The sequence below is a fragment of the Rhinolophus hipposideros genome (genome assembly GCF_964194185.1).
Source record: "Rhinolophus hipposideros genome assembly, chromosome: 10".
NCBI classification, from domain to species: Eukaryota; Metazoa; Chordata; class Mammalia; order Chiroptera; family Rhinolophidae; genus Rhinolophus; species Rhinolophus hipposideros.
The window spans coordinates 21210538-21227964 of record NC_138056.1 but is presented as its reverse complement, the minus strand read 5'-3'; the positions used below and the strand labels follow the sequence as shown (position 1 = coordinate 21227964).

Sequence of the window (17427 nt, the reverse complement as noted above, 5' to 3'; positions counted from 1 at the left end):
TTCTCAGTATTTGGAAGTCAGCGGTTACAGGTTCAAATAGTTCTTGTAAATGTTCAACCACTGGAAAACTTTCAAAATGCCAGGTAGCCAATGGTTTCCAGGTAAATTTATATATATACATATATATATATAAATTTAAAAAGTAATAAAACCCTCTCTCATTTCTGATAACATCTCAGCTTACTGAACAAAATAACCGAGAGCCTCTTGCACCACACTTCCTGGAAATTTGTAAATATCAGACCACAGAGCTTGACTAATGGCCACTGGATGTGGTGCCCACTGTGTGTGTTTAGAGAACTGGCTGGTGTGGGAAAGACCCAAATGTCTGTTTCTTACGTCAATGTCTTTGGCCCTGAAAATCACCAGAAAAGTGAGGCATAGGAGACTAAAGATTCCCCAGATAGAAGTGGTAAGGCAGGACTGACGAGGGAGAGCTGAACGTCACCAGATGAAAGGAAAGCTTTGGCTGTCTGTGAAGAATCACAGGTTTTCTTTTCCCTAAATTGAGGGAAGAGTGGAGAAACCACCAGCCTTTGAATGTAAAGACTCAGATTCAAGTTCCAACTCTCTGGACCTCTCTGAGCTTTTTCCTTAGTAAAATGCACAAATACTTGATTAGTGGATACTCCACTGATCTCAGGGGGTTGAAGTGAAAAGGCAGTAAGACAGCTGAAAAATACTTCAAATGAAGTGCCACACAGGTGAAAATGTTTATTGTGAGACGATACGGAGAGGGAATGCATGTTGTTTACTCGATTCTTTTGCTTAGATGTGCAAACTAGTGTCATGCTAGTTTGGTTCGGCTCCCCACACAAGAACACAGGGTATTGTGGGCCAAAAAGAAACACCTACATAGCCATAGATAGAAGAATATACCACTATATTCTCACTGGTGGCTGGGTTGGAGACACAGGAAGCAGGAGCCACAAGATCCGCAATCTGCCGTCTGCTTCTCTGCCAACCAACACCCCATTTGCTAGCTGCAATCCGCCTGTCAACGCACCAATCCCCCAGCGTACACGCAGTTATATTAGTGGCTAATGACTAATCGGTAACAGCTGATGGCCACCCAGCCACAGCGGATGGCCATCTGATTACAGCTGATGGCCATCTAATAACCGAGCCAGCACCTTTCCACGTGAGGCTGAGAGCTTGGAAACTGCTCTCAGGGACTCTGTCCCCACACTAGCTTAGGTAAAAAATGAATCTTTTGGTTGAGATCGTGGTAGACAGTAGTTACCATAGCGAATCGCAAATATCCTATTTCTCTTCCTTTCTGACACACGGTGAGTGATGTTCTCTGCCCTTTTTAAAGTTGGCCATGACCATGTGACTTGCCTGTCACTTCTGAGCCAAAGCTTTAAGAGCAAGGGTGCAATGGGCCACATTCCCTCGTCCTGTATGGATGATTGTGGAGGCACATGCTGAGATGGTTTCCATTACCCTGGGCCTCTTAGGACCACAGTGAGCAGAGCACTTGCCCCCTCCCCAGCCTTCACTGGCTGTGCAGCAAAAGCAAACTTTCGTTGTGTTAAAAGTCACTGCACCCTTGGGATTGCTTGTTACTGCAACACAGCTTATATTGACCATACGTACTGTCTTATTTTCTGTATTCTTGATGCTCTGGCATTTGGTGTTCTTGATCCTGGAGAGACTGCCCCTCCTAGGGCTAGCCAATTCCTAGTGATAGCAAACAACTTCCCTGAGAGTGCACCTTTGAATTGCAAACCAACCCATCTACAGCCACACGCTCAGCTATGTCTTTTATCAAATGCACACCCCAAGCCAATGCTCCCCCTGCCTGGGCTGAGGACCACTCCTGCAGCCCAGCGCCTGCCGGTCACTCACAACAGCAGATTCTAAGCTGACTCAGCTCCCTACCTGCCCGCCCATTCCTGCCTGTGGAAAGCCATTGAAAGGCTCGGGCCTGCTGTGGCCTCGCCCTCTCTGCCTCCTGACCCACCCTGGTCTTTCCCCATGTGGCCCTTTGTGACTTGCCATGTCTCCTGTTTCTAGGGATCCATGAGTATAAACCTCTCCCTCATGACAAGCATTTCTGTGTTTTACCATTCCTGATTACAGCAAATCCTGGGTACATTTTTAACACAAACCTGGACCACGCTGGCGGGCACATTCGGGTCACCGGGGTGGGCATCAGTTGCACTGAACTTTCTCATCCTCTTCCCAACCTCTGGTTCTGCTTGGCTCTGGGCTAGCCTCTCCCGCACACGGACTTCCTGTGGGCGCAGGATATGGACTCAAGCCTCCTGGCTTCACTACCAGAGCCCAGAGGCAGGAGGTGGTGTTTGCTGCTGATTCCAGCAGAAAAAAACAAACAACAAAGTTGTAGGGGAGACTCACATTGGCCCAACTTGGGTCATGTAGTCTTAGGACTGTACGTGTTGCACACGCACTCTGCTCGGGACTGACCGCTGTGGACGCGTGGGGGCAAAGCGCTGGGCGGCCAGGAGCACAGTCTCCACCAAGATCTGTCAGTGCCCTTTTGTGGACGGAGCTGGGACACCCCAGCCGCACTCCCTAAGGGAGGCCAGTGTGGATATGCTCGTCACACAAAGTACTCCTGGGAACCAGACAGGCCCTGAATGAAAGAACTCCCTTTGAGATCAACAGGCAGAAGCTGAGTGTTTCTGAGGTCGGCTCAGGCCAACCAGGAATACGGTATCTACAATCCCTCCCCGTAACGGTGGGAAACAAACCCTTCTAATGGGCGTGTGAAGGGCAGCAAACATGTATTGAATTTTCCAGTCACTGAATGCCCTCTATATGTCATCTACCCAGAGGTTCTGTTCAGGTGGCTCTGGCTAAAGGAATGTCCAACTGTCCAGACAGCTACTCTCGGCTCCCTGCTTCAAGTTATTTTTTTTAGGGAGGCCCAGAGAACAGGATTTGAAGATCTTTGTGGGTCATAGGGAGTGGAAGAAAAACAGAGGAGGATGAATTCATGACAAGGCTTTCAACCTGGAATAGTGGGCTGCCTTCCAGGGTCCATGAACTCTGGTCACTGAGTGCAGGAAACTGAATGTTCATTTCCTGTAGAAAAGATCCACAGCGCTCATCAGATTCTCAATGGGTTCGGCCCCGAAAGGGTTCAGAACTGCCACTGTAAAAGAAGGTAGCTCAGCTTCCAGGAGCTCCCAAAGAGGAGCTTGGATTTTCTTTTTTCCCTTGACTTTCCTGGTGTCACCAGGTGGGCAAATTTCTCATCTCTACAGCAGTTCCAGTATTCCCCAAGTGGAGCGGAAGGCACAGAACTCCACAATTCTTGCAGTCTTGTGTGGTAGAAAAAGCTGGAGAAATCTGGGCCCACGTCCTAATGAGGCCATTTACCAGCAGGTGACTCAACCTCAATGAGCTGATTTCCTCATCGACAAAGGGAGGATAGTAACATTCTCACACCAACCCTGTTATAGATGGAAACAATGAATGTAGAGAGCTTTCCCCTTTCCTTCCCATTAATAATCAACACTAACATTATTGAGCCCTTCCTATTTGCAGTAACAGTGCTAAGTGCTTTTAGGGACGTTGTATCATTTAATCTTCACAGAAGTCCCACAGAGTAGGTAATATTATTATCCTCATTTTTTTAAAAATGGGGAGGGGGTAGGATGGAGGCTTAGCGGTCCAGCACCTTACCACTGGGAAGTAGAGCTGGCTGACTCGAGTCCGTCCTAGCCCAGGGCTCTCCTCCATCCCTCCTCCCACCCACCTGCACACACCACGCGAGAAGCCGAAAACACTCAGATAGCAGCTGCAGCTGTTGCTACTGGGGGGATCTGGGTAATGAGGGGAAAAGCCTTATACACTGAGTCCCTGACACGTCAGGCATGTGACAGTGATCTCATTTGGTTAGGCTTTCATCATAGCTCTTGTGACAAGCACATACTGTCAACCTTGCTGTCTTTGGCTCCACGGGACAAACACAGGGGAGGGGGAGGGTCACATGCCTGGTTCCAGGTCACACCATGGTCATGGGCTTAGCTGGAAATTAGGAAGTTGGGATCATCTTCACAAATGACAGGCACCACTAGCCTAAGGCAATCAACTCAAGCTAAGGACAGAAGCTACAAGAAGCGTGACCAGAATCATGCAGTTTTCAGAACCGTTATTTATTTCTAATCACTCCTACTTCTTCTCCCTGGAGTAGCTACATTATATCAATGAAAGGGTCCCCAGCTTCACAAAGAAGGGGGTTAGCCCCCATTTCAGACTTCCTGTGCTGGAAGGTGGTCCAGTAGGGCTGAGGGAGCTTGGGAAGGCCCCAGACTTAGGGCAGGTGGGCCACACCGTGCTGGCCCTGCTCCGAGGCTCTGCCTGGCTTCTCTGACAGAAGCAGGGACTGCTGGCATCACCCACCCGATTCCCACCATGAGTTCCAGGTTGGAAATGCACTAATTAGAGCTAATGCTGGAAAGGAACTTCTTAGACAAGCCCTACGATTTGGGCCAGAATCTTCCAATCAGTCATGCAGAGGCAGCTGGTGAAGCAAACGCTCCCTCACACTGCCACAGCGGGAATGAAGTCGTGCACAGGAGCCTTTCAAAGACGGAGACTTCTGCTCACCAGCTTCGGAAAGAGAAAAAAGACGAGTGAGGAGAACAGCGTGGTGCTTCCTCCCTTCTGGATGGCAGCACCCTTTCGGTGCCCATCATCCCGCCCGCGGTCAGTTGTGGCTGCTGCTACCACAGGCAGGCCGCCTGGTGCTGGGAGGTGCTCCATCACTGACGGGCAGCTGGGGCAGGGCAGTGGGGCTGGCAGCTGGCTGGGCTCATTTGTTGGCCACGGCAGAAAGCTGCTCTCGGATGCGGCCCAGCCCATCTAACATAGTGTCCAGCGTTTCCTTGCTCAGCTCCATGGTGACAGCTGAGACGGACGGTTTGTCCCCACACAGACTAGGATCTTCCTGGATCTGAAAAGAGAACACAGTCCAAAAGTCAAAGCTGCCTGCCTCTTCTCCTATCACCCAGTAGGCGAGCCTTACCTACCCCGTTCTGGGGAACCTCTGACGAGAGGGTCTTTGCTCAGTTACCAGTGGTCTGGCCCTGGAGCCACTTAGAAAATGGGAGAGGGAAGGGGATGTCCCAAGAGGCTGGGGTCAGTCTCCATGTGCAAGGAGTGCTCAGGGCACATCAGAGAGCCAAGGGTCTGAGCCCTAACTCCCAGTGAGACATTACATGTACTCACATTGGGAAGTTACGCAGTAGACTCTACGGGTATACACATCCATTGGGATGCCGGGAAAACAGCACATCTTCTACTTATATTTATTTGTATCTTTTTAAAAAAGTGGGCTTTAGTAATATTTAAACTTAGTTGTTAGAGGCACCCTTACATTTTCATGTTCTTGTAGCTGTTGCGTTTCTGGGTGTCTGTGTAAGTAAATACAGCATTACATTATCTTGTTTTAACTAAACAAATCCTTCAAATAGATATGTGGCTTGAAAAGATCCCTGAAAAGAGCTGTAAAGTGAAGGTAACACCAATAAGGCAAAGAGTGTGAGAACAAGAAAATGAAGAACTGACTCTTTTCCAGCTGCTGACAGGAGCTCTCAGTCTGGCACGTTATGAGTGACAGAGTGATCGTACTGACAAGAAGTTGGCTATACTATAACAAAATTATCAAGAAGGCAATTTGAAATCTGAATGCACACTCTTATTGTTAAAGCTAAACTTTCCCGTAGGTCTGCAAGGTAACCTTTAGGTATCAGCAAATTGTTTTAAAAATTTATGTTTTGTGTGTCTTATCATTTTAAAATTTCTATTTTTGGTAGATGTTTTATTATGTCTACAATATGTTAATACAGCAGGACACATACAATTTGCACATAAATTCTGCATTGTGGGGGTGCTTTGATTGTTTTCATTTATGGGGTTAGAGATTCCTAAGCGTTGGAGACTGGTAGTTTCAATGGCCCACAGGGGTGCCGAGTCACCACTGCCCCCTCTTTCCTTCTGATGGGGATGACAGTGGACGTACCTTCAGCTGCAGCAGGCAGGTGGGCACAGCCATGCGGCTGATGCTGTCTGAGGCCGTTTTGATGTCCACTCTCCAGTCCAGGTCGACCAGGCGTGGCAGGGAGACTGTGGAGGGGACAGTTGAGCTCAGAGCTCACGCCTCCCACTTTACCAAGCCTTTACTCTGTGACAGGCAGCTCTAAGGGCTGTAACTGTGCAGTGCATCTGATCCAACAGTAAGTCTCTGAGGGACACAGATGAGGTCCAAGACCCCAGCAAGTCACAGGCCTCACCACTGCTCCGTGCCAGCTGCACATAGTCATGATTCACAGTGGGCAGCATCTCCAGACTTCTGTCTGAACACGTAGCCCTCAGATGTCAGGACAGAATGAGAAATGACACAAAGCAGAGAAGCTGAGGTTCTGATCTGAGTCGTAGGAAATATGTAGCTTCAACAATAGTGGAAAGAGCTTTTGTCTGAGACAGACTTGGCTGAAAGATGGGTTCTCCCACTTGTTTAACCTCTGAGCCTCTGTTTCCTGATCTGTAAAATGGGGATAATCTTAGTCCAGTTCCCAGGGTTGTGGGGAAGAGTAAATGAGTTAAGGCAGGTACAAATCTTCAGCACAGTGACAGGCTCAGAGTAAGATTCGTGACCATTTATTAAACATCCCCTTCTATACAATCTTTCAAAGTAATTTCAGTTATGGTTTTTACCCAATGGAAACATAATTAAGTATTTCACTTTCTGGTTTTTATATATATATACTTTTAACAACATGCCTATATCCTATTAAGTTTATAATCAGAAAAAAAATTAAACAGTGGAATTAAAAAGAAAACCAACACACACTGTTTGACTTAGGGTCAGGTTTTCACTTTGATTTTTGGTAAAAACTCTGGCCATCTGTCAGATATAGAGCTGGGGCAGGGAAGGAGGAGAAAGGAGGAAAAGGCAGATTACTTGGTACTCACTCAGATTTGCTTGGGCTTCAGTTCTCCAAGTAGATCTGTTTAAGAGGGAAAGATGAGGTAAAAATGATAGAAAGGGAATGACAATTAAGTCTTCTGATAATGAGAGAGGCCTGAGGACCTGAGCCTTTGCCCTCTCTGTGATCTTCAAGCCTGTAATCGCCTGACAGGAAAGGAACATAGAAACATTGTTTTGTAAAGCTCAGTGATGTTAAGGCCACAAGTGCTGTTAGTTGGTTTTCACAGCTTAGGGGGGCAAAAGGCTCAGTGCACTATAATCTTACTGTGCTATCATTCTCAGAGACAAAACAGAGACCAACCAATTCTCTTTTTATTGAGCATCTACTACACAATGCATTGCATTTTATGCAAAATACACCCAAATAGACCTGTCTAATGCTGTAGCAAACATCATAGTGAAATGCCAAACAGAGTCAGAAGAAAACATGGTCATGTATGAGAAAGTATCTTAATGAACAACAAAATCCTTTGTAAATAGGCATTATCTGTTATTGTACCAGAGAGGTGTGTCGGTTCAAGCCTGCTGCTAGCCAACAGTTAACCAATTCTGATTAAATTGTATGTGTTTATAAGGACTTTCCTGGACAAGAAAATACACAGATAACTCACAAAAGAAATAAAAACGACCAATAAACGTATAAAAAAACATATGCGTCATCACTGGTAGCAAAGATATATAAATTAATATGAGGTACCATTTGCCATTTGTGAAACTGGGAAAAAATGTAAAACAAATTCCCTCAGTACTGGTGAAGGTTTGGGAAGAATGGCACACTCGTGTTCTACTGGTGTAAAAATAGTTGGTGCAATCTTTCTGACGGTCAACTTGATAATATAAAGCAGAAGCCTCAATACGTCCATTGCCTTTAACCCAGTAAGAAAATAATTAAGCAGGTGAACAAAGTTTGTATGACAAATTGTTCACTGAAATGAAAATGGCCAATAGCCTACATGTCCAACACTTGGGAGTTTCTTAATCATACAGAATTTCTTCATATGATGGAGCATGGTTAGCCATTAATAATATTGAAGGTAAATATTTATTAACCTGCAATACCATGAATGTTAATACTGTTAACTGAAAACAAGCAAGTTATAAAATGGCAGGATCCCATGGTGTTAAAAACAATCCTCTCTGTATGTGTAAATGGAAAAAGTAACCAAGTCTCGAAAGGCTCCCCGGTAAGGAATTAATACTGCTAACCCTCTGGGTGGTTTTCCTGTGTTTGCTTTTCAAGAATGAACATACTATTTCTAGGACAGGAATAAAAAATGTAAGTAGTACAAGGACTCTAAGAAATGAGCACTTACACGTGTTCAAGGATGATTTTTGTCAGCAGGTTTTTGAGGTTTTGGTGGAAATTTTCAGGAAAGAGAGCCAGAATCGCCTCGGCAGAGGACAGGTCACGGAATGCCGCCAGCCTGGTGAGGCGGTGCAGAGCCTGGAGCAGCTGCAGGACAGACGGAGAGCCCTGGGTGGTGAGGAGAAGTGGGGCAGAGGGCAGGGCACTGACTGGGCTGTACCTCCTGCCTGCCACACACGACCACAGGCATTCAGCGGAGGCCCGAGTCCGGAGGCCTCGATCGCCACTGCTGATGCCCACGAGTGTTGGCCTGCTTCTAAGTTCACCTGTGGCTTTAGAAGATAGATGCAGCCACCTGCCATAGGACGCTGTCAACTTGCCAGAAACCCTGCTTGTGGGCAGAGTTAATAAATCCCCTTTCCTTCTGCACAGAATCTAACCTTCAGTGAACTTTCTGGCCCGTTCCCCTGGTAACCCAAGAGCAGTGGGAAGTCAGTTGTGTTACTAGGCAACACTGCATCAGTCCACTACTTCTGGACTGCAAGGACTGCAGACACCCCGGGGGCCACAGCTTTCGGCTTCCCTAAGAGTGGCTGCACGCTTCTTGCCAGAACCTGCAGCTGCGTATTGAATGGCTACCAGAGATACTGGCCCTGCGGGGTTGGGGTACTGAATCCAGGATGGCAGAGGTATCATAACCTTGCCCCTAGGCTGTCACCTGGGAGGATAAAGAGAACGAACAGCTCCAGCCTGGCTGCGTGGACGCCCCCGTGGAAGTGCCTGGCGCTGCCCTGCTATGACCCTGTCTTCCACCCTATGTCCTTCCCAGTTAATCTGCAGTCCAGTGTGGCTGTGGCTGTCTTGTGAATATAACGATGCCAAGAAGGTTCTCTGAAGGTAACTTTCTCTGCTTTAGGCCTTTCTCTGATGCCATTGGAGGTTGTTCATCTGCAGACAGGCGCAACTCAGAGGTGAGGGGACGTTAGTGGATAAATGCCCCAACTTCTCTGTCCTCCAGGGGGACAGGCTGGGGTGTGTTTCACATGGTTTCTTACAGGGTCCCAAGAGTGAGCTCCAGTTGCCCACAGCAGTAACCGCTCATTAACATACCCTTTTACCAGCTTGTCTCTCTCCCTATTTGATTTTCTCTACTATCTCTTTTGTGCTTTCTAGAATCATCTCCCAAGTAACGATCTGCAACCAAGTCTTTGCCTCAGGGTCTACTTTTGGAGAACCCAAACTAAGTCCCCAGCTCACTTCCGTAATTTTACTTCTATCTTTTACTCTTCTACAATGACTTCAATGAACAAAACTTCAGATTAAATAGAATAATAAATATAATATAATATAATTAATATAATATAATATAATATAATATAATTAATATAATATAATCAGCTGGCTAAACTCCTATTTTGGAACCACAGCGGCCCTGGGAAGGTCCGGCTGTGAGTGCTCCAGAACTTGAGTCACTTGACTCTCCCTCTTGGCCATCGGCTGAGATCAGATGAGGCCCAGCAGTGCGTACTCCCCAGCAGTACACGGACCTGGGAACGTCTGCCCTGTGATCCCTGAAAAGTCTGCCCAAGCGATCCAGCCAACAATTTATCAGCATCGCTAAGTTACAGGTTGAGAAAGAAAATCGTAAAAACGGTTGGCTTTTGGCCACACTGTCTAGATAACAAGTCTGCAAAGGAAATGGTCAGGGGCTCTGATTCTGGGTATGGCTCTCTCAGCCATGACTCATTTACCACAAGGAAGTAAAGGTTCAAAGACAACAGTTCTTAAGTTCACTAACATTTAAAAAAGAAATCTATTTTAAGTTTGCTATAATGTCAACAGACATTTCCGGGGAAAATTTCCTTGGACACAGCAATGACTGGGAGGTGAAGAAAGAGACAGACAAGTTCAGCATCCAGGGGCCAAAGGTCATTCCGAGCACACTTACTTGCTCTGCCTCCTCCTGGGTCACACACAAGCTGGAGCATGTAATATCCAGGAGTCTTCTCGAGCCAAGGGCTGAAGTGGAAAAACTCTCTTGGCATAGCTGTCTGACAACATCTTTCGAGGAGGCCTATAAATTAATTCGCAGATGGGGGAAAAAAAAAAGACACTGAAAATACGTGTTTTAGAACATAATGTTGTCTCAGTAATGATGTGACGCCTTTCAGAATCAAAATGTAAAGGTGCATAGGACATTTCCATTTCTGGGAAGATGGAGAAGTACTTCTCCTTATTTTTCTTGTTTAGCACAACAAACATCCCTGGCACTAGACAGAAAACAGACCTAAGATGACTCTGAAGTGGTGAGGGGAAAAGACAGACCTACTGTGGACTCCACGACCAAGGAATGACAGGGCAGTGAGTTCCTGGGTTTTCTTTTTGTTCATATGTCCCAGACTTGGAGCTGAAGAAGAGGGCAACCCAATGGGTGCAGAAAGAAAAAAGCTCTAACAAATACCTGCTCTCTCTAACCAAAGGACCAAGAGAGGGCCAGCCTAGCAAATGCAAAACCTTAGACAGTAACTGCTCTCCTCTAGCAAGAAATCACAGAAAGAACTGTGTCGCTATCCTCACCCATGTCAGCGAAGGCTGCATGGGAAGCCTAAACTGCCACCCTTGTGAGGCTGTAATGCGGTGTCCCAACACCCCTGCTGAAGTGGTATCAGAGAACAAGTAGGGAGCTGGGACCAAATAGGGCGCTCCCTGCCAGACAGTACAAGTCCCACCTCCTTGTGACATTAGTAAGGCTAATCTTGAGAAGAAAAAAAGTCTTTAAGAAAAAAAAAAATTGAAAGCAGCGAGAGAAACGATATCTTACCCATAAGGGAAAACTAACTAGAATGACAGGAGATTTCACATCAGAAATCATGGAGTCAAAAAGGAAGTGACACAATTATTTTTCAGGAGCTAAAAGAAAAGAACTGTCAACCTGGAATCCTACACCCAACAAAATATCTTTCAGGAATGAAGAGGAAATCAAGACAGTCTCACATGAAAGATAAAGAAAATTTGTCACAAGACCTACTCTAAAGGAATGGCTGAAAGACTTTAGGTATATAAATGTTGAATAACTACTGTGTATACCTAAAACTAATATAATATTGTATGTTACTCATATTTTATAATAATAAAAACTTTTAAAAAGAATGGCTTAAAGAAGTTATTTTAACAGAAAGAAAACAAAATAAATCTTGGAATGTCACAAAGAATGAACACTAGAAGCAAAAATATGGGTAAACAAAACAGGCTTTCCTTCTCCTCTTGTCTAAATTCTACTTGAAAGTTGAAAAAAAATTATACCACTGCCTGATGTGGCTCTAAGTGTATGTAAAGGAAATGTTTAAGGCAATTATATTATAAATGAGCGAAGTAAAGGGATGTAAAGGGAGATAAAATTTCTGTACTTCACTCTAATTGGTAAATTGATGACACTGATAGATTGTAATAAGTTATGTATATAAATTTAATAACTAGAGAAATCACTAAAAAGGTTATAAAAAGAAATGCATTTTTAAACACTACAGATAAATCAAAATGGAATTCTAAAAAATGTTCAAATAATCCATAGGAAAGGTGGAAAAGAAAAAAGAAATAAAAAATGTAAAAGAACAGACAGGAAACAAAAAAAATAAATGGCAGACTGAAGCGCTAACATATCAATAATTATACTAGTTGTAAATGGTATAAATATATCAATTAGAAGACAGAAATTGGCAGAGTGTGTTAAAAAGTATGACCAATGAAATGCTGTCTACAAGAAGGTCCCTTCAATACAGTGATAGAGTAAAAGTAAAATGATGGAAACTGATATATCATGCAAACATTAATCAAGGGAAAGCAAGAGTGATTACATTAATATCAGATAAAGATTTCACAGCAAAGAAAACTACCAGAGACCGAGAGGGACGTTATAATATAATGATATAAGGTTCTATTTACCAAGAAGACATCCTAAATGTGTATGCTCCCAGCAAGAGAGCTGCAAAATATGTGAAGCAAAAAACAAACAGAACTGAAAGGAAAAATCGACCAATCCACAAATAGAGTTGGAGACTTCAACATCTCTTTCAACAACTGACAGAACAACTAGACAGATGTTCAATGAGGACACGGAAGAACTCAACAACACCATCAACCAATCTAATTGACATTTATGGAACACTACCCAGTAGCAGCAGAATATATATTCTTTTCAAGTGCCCACTGAACATGTATCAAGAGAGATCATATTCTGGGCCATAAAACAACCTCAACAAATTGAAAACAATGGAAATCACACAGAGTGTGTTCTCAATGACTACATGGAATCAAACCATAAATCAGTAACATAAAGGTGACAAGAAAATGTCCAAACACTTGCAAATTTAAACAACACACTTCTAAATAATCCACAGATCAAAGACGAAGTCTCAAAGAAAATTTTAAAAATTATACTGAATGAACGAAAATGAAAAAACAACACACCAAAATTTTTGAGACATAGCCAAGGCAGGGTTGAGAGGAAAACGTATAGCATTAAATACATTTATTAGAAAAGAGGAAAAGTCTCAAATCAATAATGTAAGCTCCCACCTCAGAAACCTAGAAAAAGGGCATAATAAACCCAAAGGGAGGAGGAAGGAAAAAATAAAGAGCAGAAATCAATGAAATTGAAAACAGAATAAAAGAGAAATCAATGGAACACAGAACTGGTTCTTTGAAAACATCACTAAAATTGACAAACCTTTAGCAAGATTGAAAAAGTTAAAAAGAGAGAGGACACACACAATGTGAGATATAGATGATGTATTACAGAATTATACACCTGAAATCTGTGTAACTTTACTAACAATTGTCACCCCAATAAACTTTAATTTTTTTTTAAAAAAGAGACAGGGGACACAAATTACCAGTATCAAGAACAAAACAGGGCACATATCACTACAGACTCCACAGATTTCAAAAGAAAATAACTCTATACACATAAATTTGACAGTTTAAATGAAATTGATCAATTCCTCAAATAACACAAACTGCCATAACTCTTCCAATGTGAAACTGATAAGTTGAATAGCCCTACAACTACCAAGGAAACTGAATTCATAACTTTAGAACTCCCCCAAAAAGAAATAGCTAGGCCCAGACAGTTTAACTGGAGAGTTCTAACAAACATTTAAAGAAAGAATTAACTCATTCTACACAATCTTTTCTACAAAACAGAAGAGGAGGGAACATTTTCCAATTTATTTCATAAAGCCAATATCACCGATACCAAAATCAGACAGATTAAACAAACAAAACTACAGACCAATATCCCTCATAAAAATAGATGCCAAACCCCTTAACCAAAATCAGACAGATTAAACAAACAAAACTACAGACCAATATCCCTCATAAAAATAGATGCCAAACCCCTTAACAAAATATTAGCAAATAGAACTCAGCAATATATAAAAGGGATTGGTTAGTCACTACGACCAGATTGAATTTATTCCAGGGGACTAGTTCAATATTTGAAAATCTATGTAATCCATCATATTAATAGCCTCAAGAAGAAAATCACATAATATCAATCAAGTCAGGGAAAGCAGTTGACAAAACTCAACATCCACTCTTGATGAAAACTCTCATGAAAATACGAACAGAGGGGAACTTCTTTAACTTGAAAGAGCATCGACAATAAGCTTAGAGATAACATTATGCTTAATGGTGAAAGACTAATGCTGGGAATAAGGTGAGGATGTCTGCTCTCACCACTCGTATTCAATGTAGTGCTGAAAATTCTAGCCATTGAAATAAGAGAAGAAAAAAAAAGGTATACAGATCTGAAAGGAAGAAATAAAACTGTCCCTATTTTCAGATAACATGATTGTCTATGCAGAAAGTCCCACGGAATGTACAAAAAAAAGTAGAATAAGTGAGTTCAGCAAGTTAGCAGATACAAGATAAACATACAAAAATCAGTTGTGTTTCTATATATGCTAGCAAGGAACAAGTGGACACTGGAATTAAAAATACAACATCATTTGCAATTGCTTGAAACAAGAAATATTTAGGTATAAACCTAACAAAGCATAGAAGACTAGCATGCTGAAAATTATACAACATACATGAAAGAAATCAAAGATCTAAATAGAGAGACATATCATAATCATGGATTGGAAGCTTCAACACACTAAAGATGTCACCTCTCTCCTCACTGACATACAGGTTTAATGCAAATCCTATCAAAATCTCAGCATGTTATTTTTTTTTAAGATACAGTCAAGATCTAAAATTTATATAGGAGGGCAAAGGAACTAGAATAGCTAAAGCAATTTTGAGAATGAAGTAGGAGGAATCACGCTATCTCATCCCAAGACTTTAAAATAATATGGTAACCAAGACTGCATAATATTGTCAGAGGGACAGACACATAGATCAATGGGAAAAAACAGAGGACCTTGAAACAGACCCACACAAATATGCCCAACTGATTCTTGACAAAGTTGCAAAAGCAATTCAGTGGAGGAGAGATAGAATTTTCAATAAATTTTCAATAAATGGTACTGGAAAAATTGGACTTTCATAGGCCCCCTTTTATCCTTTCATGGCTAAAGGATAAATGGGATCTCTCTGTACAATTTTTTACAACTGCATGTGAATCAATAATTATCTCAAAATAAAAAGTTTAGGTAATTTTTGAAAAAGAAAAGAACATAGGATGATAGGAATGAAAATAAATGAACTATTGCTACATAATGGCAAGCCAAAGAAGCCAGACACACACACACACACAAATGTGCTGTTATAGTCAATCTATGTGAAGTTCAAATATGGGCAATATTAAATTGACAGTGTTAGAAGTAAGGATGGTGGTTATTGTTGAGCAGGAGAATGCCGGGAAGTAATGGAGCAATAAGTGGGACCTCTGGGGCTCTGGCAAGGTTTCATTTTTTGACCATGGTGGTGGTTGCATGGTATGTAATAAATCGTTCAACTATGCACTTATGATCTGTGCACTTTTTTTGGATGTGTGTCACGCATTAACAATAAAAGAAGTTTATTAAAGAAATAAAGTGCAGGCCACGAATAGGCATGTGAGGGAAGTGGGGGAAGCGCGGCCACAATGACGCTGAAAAGGCACTAGATTGGGAGCTGAGAGCTCTAGATTTCCAGTCCCAGCTTTACCACTTCATTCATTAATTCATCTCACAACTATTTATTCAGCACATGCTGTGTGCCGAGTGTTTGGGGTACACAGGTACCTGTTGGTGATCGATTTGTTAATTACGTAATTGCCTTTCGGTATGGAGAATACGAGTGAACCCTGGAGAGATGGTTCAAACGAGAGAGACCATTGCATGGACCAATGACGAATGTTGTGCCATGCATGATGAACGTGTGCCCCACACAACTGCCGAGTGTAATTAACTCAACCCCTCTTCATCTGGTATTTAAAAAAAAAAAAAATTCCTCCTGGATCTTACATTCTTGTGAGAAAAGACAGGCAACTAGACGCAGAACATCTGCCAGGGACGAGTCCCACGAAGAAAGATGAAGCCGCCCCTTTTACAGAGGAAGTCAGAAGTGAAGCAAATAACCCCAATTCCTCGTTTTACGGGATCTTTACAGAGCCCTACGAAGTGGGTGCATTTCAACCTGAGAATCTTTCCGGTGATTATCAGGAGAGCGTCGTGGCCCTTACACGGGTCCAAGCAAGCACAGAAAACCCGGGACCCCGGGGGACAAAGGACGCACACCTCGCTGACCACTGGTCCACCGCGGCGCGCCCGGGGCTGCGGGATGAAAGCCGAGCTGGCCACGTGGACCCAGCCGTCACCGCCCTCATACCCCGACCCCGAAAGCCAGACCCAGAGGCATCTGTCCAGCGCCTGCACAGCCATGATCATAGTTGTTCCCCCATCATTCTGTCAGCGCGGTATTAATTTTGTTCCTGCTTTTAAAAAGTTCAGAAATGCGCACCGACTTGCCCGGGACCACACAGAAAGGTAGTGGCAGAATCGTGGCTCCAAATCCACGTCCGTTTATTCCCAATTCCTGTTCCGCCTAAAATCCCAGGGACAAGGGCCCATCTCACATTGCCGCAGCCCCGCCAATTTACCTTCAGCAGGCTCTGGAGCGCAGCAAAGTTTTCTGCTGTCAACGCAGCCATCTTCCTCGGGTCACGTGACCGCTTCACTGGGAGAAGCGCTGTCACGTGGGCCTGACGGCCGCCGCGGGGCATGCTGGGGGCTGTAGTCCTTCAGGGTGGCGGGAGCCGCATCTCTTGTGGGACTGCGCAATGGGGAGGAGCCAAGTAGGGCGAGCTGGCTACTCGAAGGTGGTGGGATAGGGAGCGCGCGGACGCAGGATGGATTTCGGGGGAGGAAAACTCGGCTTGTTTACTTACCAGATCGGGGGAAACTCTGATTTTTCCCTTGACCCAAGTGGATGGGCTGGCTGATTTGAGGAATGCGCCTGCATTGGCAGACGCCTTGGAAACATAGCTGTTCAGGAGTGATCAGCGTACCTGGATGCTTGGAATTAAAATGTGGCTGTGCATATCGGAATTCTTGAATTTATCCCCCCCTTCCCCATCTCGACGAATGTGAAATTTCACGTTCTGGTTTCCTTCTGTATGGGGCAGATAGGAGCTGGTATCGTTTGCCTTGTCCAGGTGGGGAAACTGAATCACTCAGGGTTTTGGGTTACTTTCCCGGAGTCCTAGGGGGATATCTGGTTTGAAAGAGCAGGTGAGGAAGTGATTGGGAGAGGTGGAGAGGGAAGGAATCGAATGAAGGATATTCCCTAGAGGTTCCTATTACACCTATAGCGGGGGTGGTTCATGGAAATGATTTATTTATTCAACAAGGTAGTTACAGTGAATGTGACAACTGCTTTTGGGTGGGCAGTACAGGAATCTGATTTGCCCAGGGCTCAGAAGTGCTACCTTAAAAACAGACTGACATGGTAGAGTCCTGGAACTTGGTTTTTAAGGAACCACCTCTCCTCTGCACCCCAAGCACACAGCCTCTGGCATTTCTCTTATCCACCTTTAGTATCAGCTTGGCTCTTTCGTTTCCTAAACCCACTTCCTTAGCAGAATTTGGCTCAAAACAGGTTCTGATTTCAAGCTAAAGAAAGACCGTCTAATTGTGAAATTCCAGAAATTGGAAGCTGCTAAGGACGT

The 17427-nt window shown here is 43.8% G+C and overlaps 1 protein-coding gene across 8 annotated transcripts; it reads right to left on the bottom strand.

Annotated features, from left to right (window-relative positions):
• Positions 1–680: 680 nt before the first annotated feature.
• COMMD9 (COMM domain containing 9) lies at positions 681–16432 on the bottom strand. Of its 8 annotated transcripts, none has more exons than XR_013994212.1 (7): positions 16360–16429; positions 10222–10347; positions 8281–8420; positions 6952–6986; positions 5999–6102; positions 4585–4930; positions 681–3425 (listed from the first exon to the last, which is right to left on the bottom strand). XR_013994212.1 is itself a non-coding variant. In XM_081062973.1 (6 exons), the coding sequence occupies exons 1-6, from the start codon at positions 16408–16410 to the stop codon at positions 4790–4792; spliced, it is 597 nt and encodes a 198-aa protein (XP_080919099.1). In that variant the 5' UTR covers positions 16411–16432; the 3' UTR covers positions 4111–4789. The 8 variants fall into 8 exon arrangements, 2 of the variants coding, with proteins under 2 accessions (XP_080919099.1, XP_080919098.1); XR_013994210.1 differs by having other exon boundaries at positions 691–4312; positions 4365–4930; positions 16360–16432; XR_013994213.1 differs by having other exon boundaries at positions 691–3425; positions 8281–8441.
• Between the last annotated feature and the right edge of the window lie 995 nt (positions 16433–17427).